The sequence below is a fragment of the Stenella coeruleoalba genome, assembly GCF_951394435.1.
Source record: "Stenella coeruleoalba genome assembly, chromosome: 10".
NCBI lineage: Eukaryota > Metazoa > Chordata > Mammalia > Artiodactyla > Delphinidae > Stenella > Stenella coeruleoalba.
The window spans coordinates 33,874,274-33,895,305 of record NC_137156.1 but is presented as its reverse complement, the minus strand read 5'-3'; the positions used below and the strand labels follow the sequence as shown (position 1 = coordinate 33,895,305).

At 38.6% G+C, this 21,032-nt stretch overlaps 1 protein-coding gene across 5 annotated transcripts in view; it reads left to right on the top strand.

Annotated features, from left to right (window-relative positions):
* Window positions 1-21,032, top strand: part of UBR2 (ubiquitin protein ligase E3 component n-recognin 2) — a 115,956-nt gene that overhangs the window by 92,410 nt on the left and 2,514 nt on the right. For all 5 annotated transcript variants that reach the window (XM_079933097.1, XM_079933096.1, XM_079933094.1 and 2 more), the window contains exons 37-46: window positions 2,859-2,955; window positions 3,213-3,280; window positions 4,517-4,652; window positions 5,066-5,156; window positions 6,531-6,661; window positions 13,561-13,669; window positions 15,887-15,943; window positions 16,261-16,338; window positions 17,058-17,228; window positions 19,507-19,608. In XM_079933097.1, coding sequence (XP_079789223.1) covers window positions 2,859-2,955; window positions 3,213-3,280; window positions 4,517-4,652; window positions 5,066-5,156; window positions 6,531-6,661; window positions 13,561-13,669; window positions 15,887-15,943; window positions 16,261-16,338; window positions 17,058-17,228; window positions 19,507-19,608 — 1,040 coding nt within the window. The remainder of the gene's footprint in view (window positions 1-2,858; window positions 2,956-3,212; window positions 3,281-4,516; window positions 4,653-5,065; window positions 5,157-6,530; window positions 6,662-13,560; window positions 13,670-15,886; window positions 15,944-16,260; window positions 16,339-17,057; window positions 17,229-19,506; window positions 19,609-21,032) is intronic.

Here is a 21,032-nt window from a genome sequence, read left to right as displayed (position 1 = left end):
GATAGGCCCCAGGCATTAATATTTTTTAAAAAGCTTCCCCCACCCCCGAGGCCAGGATTGAGAACCACTGATGTAAGAGCCCTAACTCTTTGGAGTTTTTAAAAAATACAGATAGCTGGTCACTTTGACTTATTAAATTGGAATATCTAGGAGTAGACCTGGTATTAAAACTGCCCTGAATTGTATCTTTGTGGTAAATCAGCAGAATAGCAGTACCCTGTATTCTTAACTGTGATATATGATGGATTGACTGTGACATTCTTTTGCTACAGTAAATAAGAGTTGATAAGTATGCTGATATTGAAAAGGCAATCACATGTATAGAATAGAGTTTACTTTGGCTTTTAAGGCAGTTCTTACACATTTTCTTGATTTTGTGTACTTCACTCTACCTCTTTGGCACACTGTCGGCTCTTCATCTGTTTTTCTGCTAATATGATTTTGTGTAATCTGTTTACATTGATTGTTAAAGCAACCTTGCATTCCTGAAATAATCCCAACTTGGTCATGTAGAGTATCCTTTTTATATATGATTATATTTGATTTACTAATATTTTATCTAAGTTTTTTTTCTACGTTCATAAGAGAAATTTAATTTTTTTAAGTATATAGCCATTAGGGACGAACTCATTCTATTTTTTTGACTTCTCCTTTTCAAATTTACATACCTCTCCACTGACCTTTCCCTCCTATATCAGAGGATAAGGGACCTCCAGGTAAAGTAGCTTATCTTTCCATCTATTGTTTGGAATCCATCCCCTCTCCATCAGTTATCCCTTCTTCTACCTCTTTGACTCCTGGCACTTGCCCTGTTCACAAGTGTGCTCCATTATTCCTCTTACTCTTGCCCTCAATATATCTTCTATCACCCTAGCTTTTTCATTCCTTTTTATGACCAAGCAAGCGATTTTAAAGCATATTTCACTTATTTCACCATGCAATGAAAAATGTTTAAATACAGATAAATAGCACCTACAGTTTTTAATTTCACTTCACATCCTAAGAGAAATTTTATACACAGCGAAACGTCTTTAAACAATAACGTATACTCTGGCTCCAATTTCTTCACTTTTCAACTCCCTGCAGTTTGGCTTCACCACCACCACCCCTCGCCAACACTTTCTCACTTTTCGGAAACACCTCTTGCCAAGTTCACCAAATGATCTCATTATCATTGTGAGTGGGCATTTTTCAGCCCTTATTTGACATTCTATTTACTTAATTCTGATAACTACTTCTTTGTGAAACTCATTTTCTCTCTTGATTTCTGTGACATTCATGGTTTTCTCCCTGCCTTTCTGGCGGCTCCTTCTCAGTCTGCTTTCCCTCCTTTGTGCTGTAAATGTTATTTTAAACCCCCAGAGTTTGGCCCATGACTCAATCATCTGATACTCTTCCCTGGTCAGCCCCATCTATGTCTCTGATTCCAGTTATATCCAAATGATTCCCACCTGTTTATCTCTAAACCAGATCTATTATCTCAGTGCCATTTTTTCACCTGGATCTCCTAAAGATACCTCAAACTGAACAATCCAAATTAATTTTTCTTCCTATATTTAGAGTCTTAGTTAATGTCACCACTGTCCATCCAGGTGACCAAGCCTGCCAGAAAGTTGCAAGTCCTTTTGGATGCATCTTTTGGTCTGGATGTTCATATCCAATTGATCAGCAGAGTTTGTGGAATTTCTCTCCTGCATATTTGTCCTAGTTCTTCCATTCCTACTTCTACTGATTTGGTTCAGCCCCTATATCTTTTCTTGCCTAGATTATTGTAACTGTCTCTACCCTGAATCTCACTCTCTCCTAATATATTATCAGAGAGGTTCTCTAAAAAGTAACCCTGATCATATCTCTTAAATGTTACTTCTCCATTGTCGCTCACCTCCTGCCAATCCCCACATCCATGGGCCAGGATTGCAGAATCATTACTGGTCCCCAAATGCTAGTCCCAGACTTTTGCCTCTGCCCAAGTGCCCTAAGCAAATGACTCCTCTTTAAGAAGTTCTTCAAGCTTTGCCTTCCCTGGGAAATTTCTGAGCCATGAAGTGGGGTATACCTCATCTATGATACTGCCTCCTTTAGCTGTCCCCTCCCCGCTTTTCTTTTCCTTCCCACCCTCAAGGCTGTGAGCTCCTTGAGAGCAGGGGGTGGGGGGGTGAGTTTTCATTTTGAGATCTTCAAAACCAAGACTAATGTATGGTAGGTCCTCAATATCTATTGAACCAAACATTACAAAAAATTTAGAAAATAGAGAATTAAGCAGGAAGAAAAAACTTACATCAATCACCCATCTGTCTTTTTCATTAGCATGTTTATACTTTATTATAATAGATATTTACATGTAGTTTTGTTTCTACTCTATTCTTCACTTTACATTAAGAGTTTTCTCATTGTTCCTACATAGTCTCCATAACAGTTTTTGATGTTTACAGACACCCTAATTTGTATAACCATCTTCTTTCACGTAGTTTCCCCAGTATTTGAAGTGTTTCCCACATTTTAGAATATTTATAGACTAAATATAAAGAAATACTGCATCACATTCCTGGGAGTCTCTTTTGTTTGCTGTCTGTCTTGACACATGTGTCCTTCTTAACTTTTCCATAGAGAACTAGCAGCATGGTAACAGGAGATAGCCTTGTTTTATTCATCATACAATTAGATGTTCTCCATTCCATGCATTCCATGTTAGAGACATGCCATTAAAGATGTCATAGATTCAGTTCCATACCATCTAGAGATTTCATTGTGCATCCAGCTTTACTTCAACTAGCTGTGCTTTGAACTAACATTCCTGAAAGAGGAGAACTACTTCATATGCTGGCTTCTTTGTTAATTTTGTCGTCTCTTTATTTCAGGATGACTGTCTTAGGTCACTAACAAGATTTGCTGCAGCACATTGGACAGTGGCATCACTTTCAGTGGTACAAGGACACTTTTGTAAACTTTTTGCATGTGAGTATTAATACATGTACCATATATGTTATGATAATTTCTCATCTTCTGTAATTTTGTTTTTAGTGGTGAAACTTCCCTCCATTTTGAAAGAAATATTTTGGTAATACTGTTTGTCTTATATACAAGTTCTAGCTCATGAATTCATATATAGCTTGCAAAAAATAAATTTAAAGTAGATTATATGCATTTTAAAAATAATTTAATACTTACGTTGTCATATAATATGTGCTCATGTATTTTTCTTTAAACATTAGCACTGGTGCCTGGTGACAACCACGGAGACCTTCCATGCATATTAGATATCGACATGTTTCATTTATTGGTGGGTATCTTGTAATTTGTGTTTGAAATTTTTATCATATTATATAGCTTTATCTTAGACTTGCTGAGTAATGCAGAGGCAGACAAGAGGAATTATCACCTATTTTTCTTACTACTTCTGAGTATAATTCTTTCCTGAAGATCCTCAAAAAGAAAATGTTAAGGAATCCAGTTGAGAGACTTGACCTGGGTGTCTAATCCGGTCTCTTATTTTTGCCTTGTGGCTGAGGTCAGTAATGTAACCTCTCTATGCTTTTCACTATAGAGAAGTAAAAAACACTAGTAATGTAAGGGCTGCTGCCAACCCATACGGTGCTTTGGGGCAGATACAGCCCTCTGGTAACACTGCTTAGCAACAGTCTATTTGTGTGATTTAGGGAAAGTCATGTCTTCTGAACAGGTGCAGGTGGTACCAGGTCAGCACTGGCCAGGCAGTGGGTGGCTGAAGTTCAGCCCCACCTCAACCAGGTCCCCTTACTCAGGACACTGAGTGTACTGCCATGCACAGCAGCCCCAAGTGCTGCCCCCTTAATCTCTTTGGGCATCATATTCTGTGCCTGTAAGTTGGTTAATACCTACCTGATATAATTGTGTCAAAACTCAATGGGATAATCAATGTAAAGAGCTTAGAGCAATGTGTCCCTAGTAAATGTCAGCCATTGTTATTGTTCCCATTACCCCTCTGAAAACCACCACCACTGACACCACCATACAGGCAGCAGAGGTTAACAGAGGAGCTAGCATTTATTGTGTACCTGACTGCTTTCACATTCATCTTCATTTAGTCCTTACATCCTTATTACTGAGGTATTAACAACACGTATATTATCGCCAGCTTACCAGCAGGGAAACTGAGACTCAAAGGAATTGTCTAAAAGGTTCATAAGAGGATCTCGGATTCTTACCTAGATCTTTGTGGGTCCAAACCTCATGCTTTTTCCATTGCTCACTACCTAGAAAGAGTTCAAGTTTTATTTTTGTTGTTATTAACAATAAACTATATATAGGGGAATCAGTGGATAAATGAAATAATAATGCCCATCAAATGAAATAATAACGCTCTAAATAATTTTCTTTAGTCAATCCTAGTGGAATTTCTAACATGTGTACCCTTTAAGAACAAAGATTTCTTAAGGGGAGGGACTGAGCTCACAAAGAGATCACATTAAGAAAATGGAAACGTGTTCAGCTGTGAAAGGAAAGGTGCTCTGTCTGACCTTCTGTATTTGGTATCCAGGTGGGCTTGGTGCTCGCCTTCCCGGCATTGCAGTGTCAAGATTTTTCAGGGATCAGCCTTGGCACTGGGGACCTTCACATTTTCCATCTGGTTACTATGGCACACATCATACAGATCTTACTTACCTCATGTACAGGTAACTCCTTTTTGTCAGATTCTTGAAGTAAAATCCTGTTTATCCTCATGTGAAAATTTTTGAAACAATTTCCCTTCTGTTAAAAACCTTAGTGATGTGAATGTTTTTACTTATTTTTTTTATTTCATAAGTTTAGTAATATTTGAGTACCACAGGCTGTATATTTAGCAGATTTTACTCACCGCTTGCTGCCTGGCACCCTGAGGCACTTTGGCTTCCTCTCCCTAAGAGGCTCCTTGTTAGGATGGAGATCAATACTGTGTTCCGACCTGAGGGATTAAAGTTCTGTGTGTTTTGTGAGAGTATTTTCATATTACATGTGAGTGTATGAATATATTTGAGTGCTTAAATGGTGTGGTCATCAATCCACTTAGTAGGCAAATACAGAGTACTAATATTGCCTTATCTTTCAGAAGAGAATGGCATGGATCAAGAAAATGCTTCTGGGGAAGAAGAATTAGCAGTTCTTGCTTTGTATAAAACACTTCACCAGTATACAGGAAGGTGAGGTCGTAATCTTTACACGATAGGCAGTTCCCCAAATACTAGGAGGTGGTAGTATGAAAAACGAATTCATTTGTTAAATAAGGGAAGTTGCTGTCTGTTGACATGTTTAAAATAAGAGATGGGGGAGTGACCTGCAGGACTTCTGAACTTTTAATATACTAACATGATTGGAAATCTCTGAGAGAGGAGTAATATACAGCACGTCCCACACATTTTTAAGGTATATCCAGGGCCGGCAGGAGTGACATTCTTAGAACCTCATGTTATTGGAGTCATTGTGATTTGGTTACGACAGTTTCACTTGGCTTTCTTTTTTTTTTTTTTTTTTTTTTTTTAATTTTTGGCTGTGCTGAGTCTTGGTTGCTGCGTGCGGACTTTCTTTAGTTGCAACGAGCAGGGGCTGGTCTTCCTTGTGGTGCGCGGGCTTCACATTGCAGTGGCTTCTTTTGTTGTGGTGCACTGGTTCTCGTCACACGGGCTTCAGTAGTTGCAGCACGTAGGCTTCAGTAGTTGCGGCACGTGGGCTCAGTAGTTGCAGTGCACGGGCTCTAGGGCATGTGGGCTTCAAAAGTTGTGGCGTGCCAGCTCAGTAGTTGTGGCTCACAGGCTCTAGAACGCTGGCTCAGTAGCTGTGGCACATGGGCTTAGTTGCTCTGCGGCATGTGGGATCTTCCCAGACCAGGGCTTGAACCCGTGTCCCCTGCATTGGCAGGCAGATTCTTAACCACTGTGCCACCAGATAAGTCCCTTCACTTGGCTTTCCAACAGTATATGTCAAGAACCATACTGTTTGTTCTTTGACTAAATTATCCCATTTCTGAGAATCCACACTAGCAAAATAATCCAACATATAGAAAAACCTACAGACATAAAGATGTACACTGATACTATTTATATTAGCAAAGAATTTGAAGCAATCTAAGAGTTTGCTTACAGGGAAGTAATTTAGTGTAGGTTATGATTTATGTTATCCAGAATCTTAAAATTCCAATAAAATTATGGTTTATGATCTGAAAATCATGTTAATTTTAAATTTTATATGTTACAAGTACAACTGTGTAAGACACATTAGTATGAAAATAGTTTTCCAAAGTAATACTTGCTGATATAAGGTTATAGAATAGTGGATAGTTTTTTTATTTTCCAAATTTTCTCTTTATATAGCTGTATAACTTTTACAAATTTTAATAACAGCATTAAAGGGTATATCACCAATTATACCTGATGTCCTGTAATAGTTAGGGCTACCCATACCTTTTAAGCCAATGTGCTATCAATTCCAAATAGTAGTTGTCTGTTTTCACACTGTGCTATAACTAGAATGACCATTTTTTAATTACATTTCCCAGTTATCATTTTTCTCTTTCACAGTGCCTTGAAAGAAATGCACTCTGGTTGGCATCTGTTGAGGAATGTCAGAGCTGGAATCATGCCTTTCCTGAGGTGTTCTGCTTTGTTTTTCCATTACTTAAATGGAGTTCCTTCCCCACCTGAAATTCAAGGTAATTTCTAATTTCTTTCAAAATGTAGGAAATGTATGTAGTCTTTCACTCTAGCAAGTTAAGAATTAAAGTGCATTGCAAAAATGAAAACTTATTAACAATTTAGGCCACAGCTAATTGACTATGGTGATGTACCGATTATATAATTAGGTGCATATTTATGTAAATATCTGATTTTATTTGGATGTCAGTAAATGTACTGATTTTGTACATGTACAAAAATGTACTTGTTTTGCTTTCAGATGTTAAAATTGTTCAATTGTATATTATTCATAGACTGGGTTCTTCAGACTTTAAAAAGTGAAAAGTGACAAATTCAGGTGTGGTTTTTTGTTGCTTTTTTTTTTTTTAACTTTTGATTTTATATTGGAATACAGCCGATTAACAATGTTGTGATAGTTTCAGGTGCACAACAAAGCAACTCAGCCATACATATACATGTATCCAAACTCCCCTCCCATCTAGGCTGCCACATAACATAGAGCAGGGTTCCCTGTGCTATACAGTAGGTCCTTGTTGGTTATCCATTTTAATTATGGCAGTGTGTACATGTCGATCCCAAACTCCCTGACTATCCCTTCCCTCCACCCTTCCTCCCGGTAACCGTAAGTTTGTTCTCTAAGTCTATGAGCCTGTTTCTGTTTTGTAAATAAGTTCCTTTGTGTCATCTCTTTTTAGATTCCACATATAAGAGATATCATATGATATTTCTCTTTCTCTGACTGACTTTGCTCAGTATGGCAATCTCTAGGTCCATCCATGTGGCTACAAATGTCATTATTTCATTCTTTTTAATGGCTGAGCAATATTCCATTGTATATATGTACCACATTCGCTTTATCCATTCCTCTGTCGATGGACATTTAGGTTGCTTCCATGTCTTGGCTATCGTAAACAGTGCTGCAATGAACATTGGCATGCGTGTATCCTTTCGGACCATGTTTTTCTCTGGATATATGCCCAGGAGTGGGATTGCAGGATCAAATGGTAGCTCTATTTTTAGTTTTTTAGGGAGCCTCCATACTGTTCTCCATAGTGGCTGTACCAATTTACATTCCCACCAACAGTGTAGGAGGGTTCCCTTTTCTCCACACTCTCTCCAGCATTTATTGTTTGTGGATTTTTTTGATGATAGCCATTTTGACTGGTGTGAGGTGATATCTCATTGTACTTTTGATTTGCATTTCTCTGATAATTAGCGATGTTGAACATCTTCTCATCTGTCTTCTTTGGAGAAATGTCTATATAGGTCTTCTGCCCATTTTTTGATTGGGTTGTTCGTTTTGATGATATTAAGCCTCATGAGGTGTTTGTAAATTTTGGAGACTAATCCCTTGTCGGTCACATCATTTGCAAATATTTTCTCCCAATCTGCGGGTTGTCTTTTCGTTTTGTTTATGGTTTCCTTTGCTGTGCAAAAGCTTTTGAGTTTAATTAGGTCCCATTTGTTTATTTTTGTTTTTATTTCCATTATTATGGAAGACAGATAGAAAAGGATATTGCTGCAATTTATGTCAGAGAGTGTTCAGCCCATGTTTTCCTCTCAGGGTTTTATAGTGTCTGTTCTCACATTTAGGTCTTTAATCCATTTTGAGCTTATTTTTGTGTATGGTGTTAAAGAACCATCTAATTTCATTTTTTTACATGTAGCTGACCAGTTTTTCCAGCACCATTTGTTGAAGAGACTAGACGGTCTTTCCACCGTTGTGTAGTCTTGCCTCCTTTGTCGTAGATTAATTGACCATAGGTGTGTGGGTTTATTTCTGGGCTTTCTATCCTGTTACATTGATCTATATATCTATTTTTGTGCCAGTACCATACTGTTTTGATGACTATAGGTAGTATAGTCTGAAGTCAGGGAGCCTGATTCCTCCAGCTCCGTTTTTCTTTCTCAAGATTGCTTTGGCTATTCAGGGACTTTTGTGTCTCCATACAAATTTTAAGATTTTTTGTTCTAATTCTGTGAAAAATGCCATTGGTAATTTTATAGGGATTCCATTGAATCCGTAGATTGCCTTGGGTAGTATAGTCATTTTGACAAATATTGATTCTTCCAGTCCACTAACATGGTATATCTTTCCATCTGTTTGTGTCGTCTTTGATTTCTTTCATCAGTGTCTTATAGTTTTTGAGTACAGATCTTTTGTCTCCTTAGGTAAGTTTATTCCTAGGTATTTCATTCTTTTTGATGCAGTGGTAAATGGGATTGTTTCTTGAATTTTCTTTCTGATCTTTCATAGTTTATAGAAATGCAACAGATTTCTGTGTATTAATTTTGTAACCTGCAACTTTACCAAATTCATTGATGAACTCTAGTAGTTTTCTGGTAGCATCTTTAGGATTTTCTATGTATATAGTATCATGTCATCTGCAAACAGTTACGGTTTTACTTCTTCTTTTCCAATTTGGATTCCTTTTATTTCTTTTTCTTCTCTAATTGCCATAGGTAGGACTTCCAAAATTATGTTGAATAAAAGTGGTGAGAGTGGACATCCTTGTCTTGTTCCTAATCTTAGAGGAAATGCTTTCAGCTTTTCACCATTGAGTATGATGTTAGCTATAGGTTTGTTGTATATGGCCTTTATTATGTTGAGGTATGTTTCCTCTGTGCCCACTTTCTGGGGAGCTTTTATCATAAATGGGTGCTGAATGTTGTCAAAAGCTTTTTCTGCATCTTTTGAGATGATCATATGGTTTTTATTCTTCAATTTGTTGATGTAGTATATCACACTGATTGATTTGCAGATACCGAAAAATCCTTGTATCCCTGGGATAAATCCCACTTGATTATGGTGTATGATCCTTTTAATGTATTGTTGGATTCGGATTGCTAGTATTTTGTTGAGGCTTTTTGTGTCTATGTTCATCGGTGATATTGGCCTCTTTCTTTTTTTTTTTTAATATTTATTTGGTTGTGCCAGGTCTTAGTTGCAGCAGGTGGGCTCCTTAGTTGCAGCATACGGGCTTTTTAGTTGTGGCATGCAAACTCTCAGTTGCAACATGCATGTGGGATCTAGTTCCCTGACCAGGGATCAAACCCAGGCCCTCTGCGTTGGGAGCACGGAGTCTTAACCACTGCGCCACCAGGGAAGTTCCAGCATGTAATTTTCTTTTTTTTTGTGGTATCTTTGTCTGGTTTTGGTATCATGGTGATGGTGGCCTCATAGAATGAGTTTGGGAGTTTTCCTTCCTCTGCAATTTTTTGGAACAGTTTCAGAAGGATAGGTGTTAGCTCTTCTCTAAATGTTTGATAAAATTCGCCTGTGAAGTCATCAGGTCCTGGACTTTTGTTTGTCAGAAGATTTTTAATCACAGCTTCAATTTCAGTGCTTATGATTGGTCTGCTCATATTTTCTATTTCTTCCTGGTTCAGTCTTGGGAGACTGTACCTTTCTAAGAATTTGTCCATTTCTTCCAGGTTGTCCATTTTATTGGCATATAGCCATGTGTAGTGTCTTATGATCCTTTGTATTTCTGTGGTGTCTGTTATAACCTCTCCTTTTTCATTTCGAATTTTATTGATTTGGGTCCTCTCCCTTTTTTTCTTGATGAGTCTGGCTAAAGGTTTATCAGTTTTGTTTATCTTTTCAGAGAACCAGCTTTTAGTTTCATTGATCTTTGCTCTTACTTCCTCTGTCTCTATTTCATTTATTTCTGCTCTGATATTTATGACTTCTTTCCTTCTGCTAACTTTGGGTTTTGTTTGTTCTTCTTTCTCTAGTTGCTTTAGGTGTAAGATTGGGTTGTTTATGTGAGATTTTTCTTATTTCCTGAGATAAGATTGTATAGCTATAAACTTCCCTCTTACAACTGCTTTTGCTGCATCCCATAGATTTTGGATTGTTGTGCTTTCATTTGTCTCTAGGTATTTTTTGATTTCCCCTTTTATTTCTTCAGTGATCCATTGGTTCAGTAGCATATTGTTTAGCCTCCATGTGTGTGTTTTTTGTAGTTTTTTTCTTATAGTTTATTTTTAATCTCATAACACTGTTATCGGAAGATGCTTGATATGATTTCAGTTTTCTTAAATTTACCGAGGCTCGCCTTGTGGCCTAGCATGTGGTCAATCCTGGAGAATGTTCTGTGTGCACTTGAGAAGAAAGTGTATTCTGCTGCTTTTGGATGAAATGCTCTATAAATATCAGTTAAGTCCATCTGGTCTAATGTGTCATTTAAGGCCTGTGCTTCTTTACTGATTTTCTGTCTGGATGTTCTGTCCATTGATGACAATGAGGTGTTAAAGTCTCCCAGTATTACTGTGTTACTGTCGATCTCTACCTTTATGGCTGTTAGTATTTGCCTTGTATATTGAGGTGCTCCTATGTTGGGTGCATATATATTTACAGTTGTTATATCTTCTTCTTTGATTGATCCCTTGATCATTGTGTAGTGTCCTTCTTTGTCTCTTATAACAGTCTTTATTTTAAAGTTTATTTTGTCTGATATGAGTATTGCTACTCCAGCTTTCTTGTGATTTCCATTTGCGTGGAATACCTTCTTCCATCTCACTTTCAGTCTGCATAGGTCCCTAGGTCTGAGGTGGGTCTCCTGTAGACAGCATGTATATGGGTCTTGTTTTTGTATCCACTCAGCCAGTCTATGTCTTTTGATTGGTGCATTTAATCCATTTACATGTAAGGTAATTATCAATATGTGTATTCCTGTTGCCATTTTCTTAATTGTTTTGGGTTTGTTTTTGTAGGTCTTTTTTCTTCCCTTCTTCTTTTGCTCTCTTCTTTTGTGTTTTGATGACCATCTTTAGTGTTGTGTTTGGGTTGCTTTTTCTTTTTTGTATGTGTATCTATCGTAGGTTTTGGTTTTGCTGTTCCCATGCAGTCTTTTTGTTGTTGTTGTTGTTGTTTTACTTATTTATTTTCAGTTGCATTGGGTCTTCGTTGCTGCATGCAGTCTTTCTCTAGTTGCAGCAAGTGGGGGCTACTCTTCATTGCAGTGTGCAGGCTTCTCATTGTGGTGGCTTCTCTTGTTGCAGAGCATGGGCTCTAGGCGTGCAGGCTTTGGTAGTTGTGGCATGTGGGCTCAGTAGTTGTGGCTCGCAGGCTCTAGAACACAGGCTCAGTAGTTGTGGCATACAGGCTTAGTTGCTCCACAGCATGTGGCATCTTCCTGGATCAGGGTTCGAACCCATGTCCTCTGCATTGGCAAGCAGATTCTTAACCACTGCACCACCAGGGAAGCCCTCCCATGCAGTTTTGATACAGCAGTCTATGTATGTACAAGGTTTTTTATTTTTTAAGTTGCTAGTCCCTTTCCCACTTAGAGGAGGAGTTCCTTTAGCATTTGTTGCAAAGCTGGACTGGTAGTGCTGAATTCTCTTAGCTTTTGCTTGTCTGTAAAGCTTTTGATTTCTTTGTCAAATCTGAATGACATCCTTGCTGGGTAAAGTATTCTTGGTTGTAGTTTCTTCCCTTACATCACTTTAAATATATTGTGCCACTCCCTCTGGCTTGCAGAGTTTCTGCTGAGAAATCAGCTGATAACCTTATGGGAGTTCCCTTGTATGTTATTTGTCATATTTCCCTTGTTGATTTTTTTCTTTGTCTTTAAGTTTTGTCGATTTGATTACTGTGTGTCTCGGTGTGCTCCTCCTTGGGTTTATCCTGCCTGGGACTCTGTGCACTTCCTGGACTTCGTTGACTGTTTTCTTTCCTATGTTAGGGAAGTTTTCAGCTATTATCTCTTCAAATATTTTCTTGGGTCCTTTCTCTTCTCCTTCTGGGACCCCTATAATGCAAATGTTGGTGCATTTAATGTTGTCCCAGAGGTCTCTTAGGCTGTCTTCATTTCTTTTCATTCTTTTTTCTTTATTCTGTTCTGCGGTAGTGATTTCCACCATTCTGTCTTCCAGGTCACTTATCCGGTCTACTGCCTCAGTTATTCTGCTATTGATTCCTTCTAGTGTATTTTTCATTTTAATTATTGTATTGTTCATCTCTGTTTGTTCTTTAGTTCTTCTAGGTCTTTGTTAAACATTTCTTACATCTTCTCAATCTTTGCCTCCATTCTTTTTCCGAGATCTTGGGTCACTTCACTATCATTATTCTGAATTCTTTTTCTGGAAGGTTGCCTGTCTCCACTTCATTTAGTTGTTCTTCTGGGGTTTTTATCTTGTTCCTTCATCTGTGACATAATCCTCTGCCTTTTCATTTTGTCTAACTTTGTGATTGTGGTTTTCGTTCTGCAGGCTGTAGGATTGTAGTTCTTCTTGCTTCTCCTGTCTGCCCCCCTCAGGTATTTTTTAATCTGAAACATGAGGCCTTGAAGTTCAAAATAGCCATAATTACACATAAATCTGATTTTAATGTAGGAATTAAAGGTAGACTTAAAGTTTACTGTACCTCATAGTGCCTGGCACAAGTCATGGGGTGCCTGCATGTTATGCTGCTTTCTAAAAGTTTGTTGAATAGCATCTCCATTTAGCTAGTTGTCCAGGCACCATTGAGAAAATAATTTACCCTTCCTAATCATTTTAAGTGATGATTAAGTTAGTGTTTAAATCCATCTCTCGGTGATAAAATCATCTTACGTCTCTGTACTGCCTTATACTTTTCCAGAGCTACCCATGTTATTTTTGTCATTTAATGTTCACAACCCCATGAAGTATATCACACAGGTACCCCATTTTGCAGATGGTAAAACTGAAACATCAAGAAATTGTGACCAGTTTGGTAAAGGAGTCGCCTGACTCCACTTTCAGTTATGTCATTTTCTGTGGATCCCTTCCATGTGCCATCTTATTTACTTCCTACAGGTTATGTACCTAGCAAAATTGAACTATTTCATCTCGTGCCTTTTTTGTTTTAAGCTCTGCTGTTGCTTACTCTCCTATAGGATCTACTCTTAGTTGTTATATGCAAAACTGTTTTCTTCTCTATTTGCAGCTTCTGGAACAAGCCATTTTGAACATTTATGTAACTATCTTTCCCTGCCAAACAACTTCATTTGCCTTTTTCAAGAAAATAAGGAGATAATGAAGTTACTGATTGAAAGGTAACGATTATACACTTTTCTTCTTTATATTAGAATATATATATATATGGAAACAAACTTCAGTTTATCACATATTTTACAAAATTCTCAGATAGCCTGGCAGAATTCAATCCATGTGATTCAAAGTATAATTATTAGGCTTCTTAGTTAAGGATTTACCTTTATGGTAAGATTTTTGCCAGGCCTACTGAATAGCATAAGCATATTTGCCTGGAAGGAGAGTAGTGGTGGAAATGTTTATTTCCTCATATTAACTTACTTGTTAAATACTATGTTCTGTAGATTTTTGAAACTGAAAGAAACCTTAAGGGTTATCTAGTCTAATATCCTCACTTTATTTTTTTATTTTATTTTATTGCTTGATTGATTGCTGCTTTGGGTCTTCATTGCTGCGTGCGGGCTGTCTCTAGATGCAGTGAGCGGTGGCTACTCTTCATTGCAGTGCACGGGCTTCTCATTGTGATGGCTTCTCTCGTTGCAGAGCACAGGCTCTAGGCGTGCAGGCTTCAGTAGTTGTGGCTTCAGTAGTTGTGGCTCATGGGCTCTAGAGTGCAGGCTTAGTAGTTGTGGTACACGGGCTTAGCTGCTCCATGGCATGTGGGGTCTTCCCGGACCAGGGCTTGAACCTGTGTCACCTGCATTGTCAGGCGGATTCTTAACCACTGCACCACCAGGGACACCCTATCCTCAGTTTATATTTGAGAAAACTGAAGTCTAGAGAAATTGACCCGTTAATCATGTCAAGTTAGTGACTAAGTTAAGAATAAAATTTGGCTGATTTACCCACAGAATGGGAGAAAATGTTTGCAAATCATATATCTGATAAGGGAGTAATAGCCAGAATATATACATCTAGATTTCCTACATCTCAGCAACAAAAAAGCAAGCAACCCATTATAAAATGAGCAAAGGGCTTCTCCAAAGAAGATATACAAATAGTCAATAAGCAAAGCACATGAAAAAATACTAAACATCACTAGTCATCAAGGAAATGCAAATAAAAATCACAATGAGATACCACTTCATACCCATTAGAACTGCTGTAATGAAAAAGGCAGACATTAATAACACATGTTGGTGAGGATGTCAAGAAACTGGAATCCATGTACACTGTCGGTAGGAATAGAAAATGGTACAGCTGCTCTGGAAAACAGTATGGTGATTCCTCAAAAAGTTAAACGGAATTACTCTATGATCCAGTAGTTTCACTTCTAGGTGTGTATTGCAAAAGAATTGAAAGGAGCAACTCATAGAATTTTGTACACGCATGTTCATAGCAGCGTTATTCACAATAGCCAAGAGGTGGAAACAACCCAAATGTCCATAAACTAATGAATGGATAAACAAAATGTGTTATATACATTCAGTGGAGTATTATTCAGCCTTAAAAAGGTAGGAAATTCTGACACATGCTACAATGTGGATGAAACTTGAAGGCAGCCTAAGTGAAATAAGCCAGTCACAAAAGAACAAACATTACGTTTCTATTTATATGAGGTACCTAGAATAGTGAAATTCATAGAGACAGAAAATAGAATGGTGGTTGCCAGGGGCTGGGGGTAGGGGGAGGAATGGGTTAGTGTTTAACAAGCACAGAATTTCATTTGAGAAAGCTGAAAAAGTTCTGGAGACAGAGGTGGTGATGATTGCCCAACAACGTCAATATACTTAATGCCAAAGAACTGTACACTTAAAAATGGTTAAAATAGTAAATTTTATGTTCTGTGTATTTTACCACAATTAAAAATTTTTTATTTTATATGAGTGTTCTAGCTCTAGATTATAAGAGCTTCTCATTGATTCAGACTGTATTGGTTTGGGTTTTGGTTTGGTTTTTTTGGCCACACTGCATGGCTTGCGGGATCTTAGTCCCGTGACCAGGGATTGAACCTGTGCCCTTGGCAGTGAGAGCGCAGAGTCCTAACCGTTGGACCACCAGGGAATTCCCCAGACTGGTTTTTCAGAGTGTCCAATTAGTGGGGGTAATAGCAAATTTTAATATGTTAAGCATTGTTGCTTTCAGAAAATCAAAGGTCATATTCTTCTGATTTTAAAATATGGTAGGCAAAGTATGTGGTATTCCTCTAAGCTTCTTATGAAGAGATAAATATAATAAGCCAAGAAAACTGTTTCTCTCTTACTGGATTTAGAGAAGAAAATTTTTTAGTTCTAGCCCTTCAAAAGTAAAAAATTTTTTTTTCTCCATTTACATTAAAGTTGGTGTCATAACATTGAAGTTAAGAGATACCTGGAAGGTGAAAGAGACGCTATAAGGTAAGCTGAAGATTGTCAAAGACTTGGTTGGAGGCAAGAAGTAGGAAGGAAGCAGGATATAAGTGTACAGGACAGCCCATTGTCCTGATAATTCATCCTGAGTTCTTCAAGTAAAAATGTGAGCCCTAAGGCCCTACGTTATTTAAGCGTGCATTTTAAAGTTCTTACTGTGGCTTTTTGCTGCTGTGGGTAGTGCCCAGTCACTCAGATTCAGGCTTCCTTTATTTTGACTAAGTTAAGAGTTTCCCTGTCATTGTTACAATATGTCCTCGTATTAACTGGGCTTTTTATGTGGTTTTTGTTTTGTTTTGTTTTAGCTATCCAAGAGAATCTAACAAATTAATAGACCTTCCAGAGGATTACAGCAGCCTCATTAATCAAGCATCTAATTTCTCGTAAGTTTTTATATTAGCTTATTGAGCACTTCCTACCACTGGAAACACTCACTTCTCTACACAGAACTTGAAGGATTTTGTCATTGTTTTCTTTTGTTTGGGTAGGGAAATCATAACATCAGTAGTACCACCTAACTTGTACTACCAAACTTATAAAAAGCATGATTCCATGTTTCAGAATAAGGTATGAGAAAGGGGGTGATGAGGGACAAGTTTGATTCATTAGATGTTATCTAAACAATTTGCACTTTAAATAACACATTAACTACAAATGGTTATATTCCTAAGCAGTTATTATTATTTTGCATATATTATTATTTTAAGCTTTAGAATAGCATTGTACATTATCCTATAGCTTTTTTCACTCAGCATTGTTTGTAAGATTTATTTATACATTTGACACATATAATTTTTAATCCATCAGTTTTCACTATTGTGTAGTACTTCATTATATGACAGTAGCAGTAATTTTTTTTTAATTTACATATTTTTTTCCTCCTATTGATAATTTTATTTCTCTTTTCTCCACTTGTTGATTGTTTCAGTACATGGTATGTGAGATGTTACCTATTCTAGCAATAAATTTGCCTGGTCCATAGTCTGTATGCATCTTCAGCTCTACTTGATATTGCAGAATTTTTTTCCAGGGCAGTTTTACCACCCTCAGCTCTTTAGCCAGTCTTTTAGAGCCTTGACTTGTGCTTTTTTATTTCATGGAGGTGCCCCAAATCAGGTGGTGACAAGAGCAGAGCCCCAACTCTGTGCCTTGTATGTGGAACTCTGCTGTGCTCCCAGAGCTACTGCTGTCAGACGGAGTTGGAAGGGGAGGACGTGGGAGCTTGCACCGCCCACACCTACTCCTGTGGTTCTGGGGTGGGCATCTTCCTGAGGTAAGGCCCTGGAAGGAGCTTTCTAGCTTTGGACCTGCCACAGTAGACATCTGTTGAGGGGTGGAACAAGAAACTACTACATTGCAAAGATTTGAGGCCACTCTTTTATTCATTTGAGGAAAATGGGGAGCCTTGTCTCCACACATCTCATATTTGGCTCATGCTAACTCTGTGCTGTTTTTTCATTATCATTTCCATCCCCATGACAATTCTGTTCTTTCTTTGTGCCTCATTGTAATGTGAAACTTCTAGCTGTGTTTGGTTTTCTACCCAGGCACAGTCAGAATTTCTTCTTTTGTTGTATCCTCATGGTTGGATTCATACATATCCCAGGCTGATGTATGTAGTTGTGTACATCCGACAACGTGCAGCAAATACTTATCAGTGACTGTGTAATGGATATTGAGAATGCAGTAGTCAGCAAAGCATACGAAAATCTCTGCCTTCATGGAGCTCAGTTTCTAGTGAGGGAGATAGAAAATAAAATAAGAATTTAGAAAGCAATCCATGCAGAAGAGAAAAAATAAACTAGGGAGGGGAATATGAAATGGCAGCTGGAGAGTTGAATTTTAGATAGGGAACCAGGGAAGGTTCCCTGGGAAGGTAACTTGAATAAAGACCTAAAGAAGTGGGGAGAACATTCTAGGCAGGGAGCAGCAAGTACAGAATTGCTGGAGAGTGTGCCTGCCGTGTTCAAGAAAGAGCAAGGACAAAATTCATCTAATTGTCCTGTAAAAATGGATAGGTTTTTAAAAAACAATTATCCCTCAATAAAATTTATTTAAAAAAAAAAAGGAATTCCCTGGCAGTCCAGTGGTTAGGACTCCATGCTTTCACTGCTGAGGGTGCAGGTTAAATCCCTGGTCGGGGAACTAAGATCCCACAAGCCGCATGGCATGGCCAAAAAATAAAGAAAGAAAAATAAAAAAAGAAAAGAAACAACAAGGAGGCTGCTGCTACTGCAGTAGTGAGCACAAGGGGGAGAGTCATGGGCCTGGTGTGTCCTAGCGAGGTCTCTGAGTGAGATGGAAGCCATCACAGGGTCTGAAGGCGAGAAGTGACATGAGTTTGAGCTCCTCTGGGGCATAGATTATATCCACATCTTAGTCACCTTAGTACCCCCCAGTGCCTGACAATTTCTTGTATATGATAGGTTCTCAATAGATATTGAGATGAGCTGAATTGTTAACACCAGAAAAAGTTAAGCAAACCTCTCAAAGGGATCAGGAGACACATTTTTTTAAAAACCCTTAGGAGAAATGTAAAAGTAGCCTTTTACCTTGTGTGGCACATTTCAGAATTCTTTTAGTCGTGTGGAGTGTTGCCTTGTGTTTCAGGTCAACCTAGTTCGTAATATTTGTGTGCCTTTTTTTTTTTTTAATTTTTGGCTGCATTGGGTCTTCATTGCTTCACAGTCTTTCTCTAGTTGCGGCATGTGAGCTTTCTCTATTTGCAGCGAGTGGAGGCTACTCTTCATTGCAGTGCACGGGCTTCGCATTGCAGTGGCTTCTCTTGTTGTGGAGCACAGGCTCAGTAGTTGTGGCTCGCGGGCTCTAGAGCGCAGGCTCAGTAGTTGTGGTGCATGGCCTTAGTTGCTCCACAGCACATGGGACCTTCCTAGACCAGGGATCGAACCGTGTCCCCTGCATTGGCAGGCAGATTCTTAACCACTGTGCCACCAGGAAAGCCCTGTGTACAATTTTTTAAATGAATAATTTCCTCATAATAGTGGTTGATACATAAATAACTACCTTATGTTTAGAAGTAGTTAACTTTCTCACACTTAATTTTTTAAATGCCAGTATTATATGAGCTGTCAAATCCTAATCCTAAATGTCCCTCTCCCTCCTTATGTTGGTTACAATACAATCCTTTTAGTTATTTTTAAACTTAGGCAGGGGTGTTGATAGTTTTTCAAGTGTCTCTGCTATAAACGCCATTTCTTCTCTTCCAACAGTGGTTTTGTTTGTTTATATTTATTTATTGATATATAGTTGATTTATAAGATTGCACTAGTTTCAGGTGTACATCATAATGATCCAGTGTTTTTTTTTGTTTTGTTTTTTGGAGATTATATTCCATTATAGGTTATTACAAGTTATTAGGTATAATTCCCTGTGCTATACAGTAAATCCTTGTTGCTTATCTGTTTTATGTATAATAGGTTGTGTCTGTTAACCCCATATTCCCAATGGTTTTGTTTACTTTTATAAGACTTCAGTCCATTTGGAACTGAATCCAAACCTTGGTTACTAATGTATAAATGGTCTCTCTACAGAGTACGGGAATGTCAAGTGCTATTTTTAGCTGGCAAAACCAAAGGCTGTTTTTATTCTCCTCCTTACCTTGATGACTATGGGGAGACTGACCAGGGGCTCAGGTAAGGCCCATCCTGGGGAACTAGGTTGACTGGCTCTGGGCCACCAGAGCCTTCAGCATGGGGTGAACACAATGAACCTTGTGGTCCTGAAGCCTGCCTGCTAACTGCCTGGAGGGTTAGCACAAGTGACTGTTGTCTGTGGACACTTCCAAGGAGGCTACCCTGGCTGGCTGGTTTGACATTCCCATTCCCAGCCCTCAGAGTGTCACGAAGGCCATCAAGATACATAAGGGGAAAAAATGGGACAGAGTGCAACTTTTTTCCATTTCTTACTCCAGAGAGCTGTTTGAATTGTCCTGTGGCATCCACAGCATCAGAGCACTGCAGGGATAGCTCTTTGTAACTTGTGCAGCTTTGTGGAAAAAATGGGACAGAGTGCAACCTTTTTCCATTTCTTACTCCAGAGAGCTGTTTGAATTGTCCTGCGGCATCCACAGCATCAGAGCACTGCAGGGATAGCTCTTTGTAAATTGTGCGGCTTTGTATGGGAGACCCGGTCCTCTTCAAGTGATATAAAAGAGCAAATCTTGATTGATAAGAGTTGTGCTTATCTTACTACATAAGAATCTGAGAGAACAAAGATTTAGAACATATAGAGCAATACAACAGTATTTGAGGCTTAATCACTTCTACTTTGGTAGCTTCTGTTACATCACAAGCAAAATGCTAACAGCAGTTCCTTCAAGCACTGTTAAAGAACTTTCAGACCATTTCTTTTTGCCCAAATGGGGTAAAAGTCTTAACCTAGATGTAACTTCCCAGCCTTGGGGAGCAGAAGTTGAAGGCCTGGAAACCAAGGCAAAATAAGTAGATGGGTTCCTCAGGCACTTGACTGCAAGGATACGGGCTTGTGCCACCTGTTGATGGTTCTTACCATTGCTCTGAGAAATGTGGGCTCTTAGGAGGAAGAGCTCTGGACGGAGAGTGAGAGGACTGGCACTCTGAGTCAGGAGCCAAGGCCCCAGGCGTGAGCTCACCAGTGCCTGTGCTTTGGTTAAATTAGACCCCGAAGTTATTCACATTTGACTGCTTTGCTTAGACTTTGTAGCTGAAAGACAGTACTTAGAAGAACATTTTCACCCCAGCAATTTTTCCATCCTCTTCCCTGCCCCTCCCTGTTATACGTTTTACCAACAAAATGGATAATAAATGCATAGTTTTAGCCTCTCAGCGTAAACCCTCCTGCTCAACCCCACCCCCAATTCCTCACCCCAGTCTGAGTAGGTGTAGCTTGTGTTCATTTTCCTCTTCTTTTCAGCACTTACTCCCCTTCAGCTGCTCCTAGCAAACCGTCAGAGCTAACACATTAATAGCCACAGGCGCCTGCCAAAGAGAAATTCTGCAGAGGATCTAAAACCAATAACTTGTAACTTTTGCTAAATCAGGAAAGATTGGAGTATAATAGATGAATAAACCGAATGCAT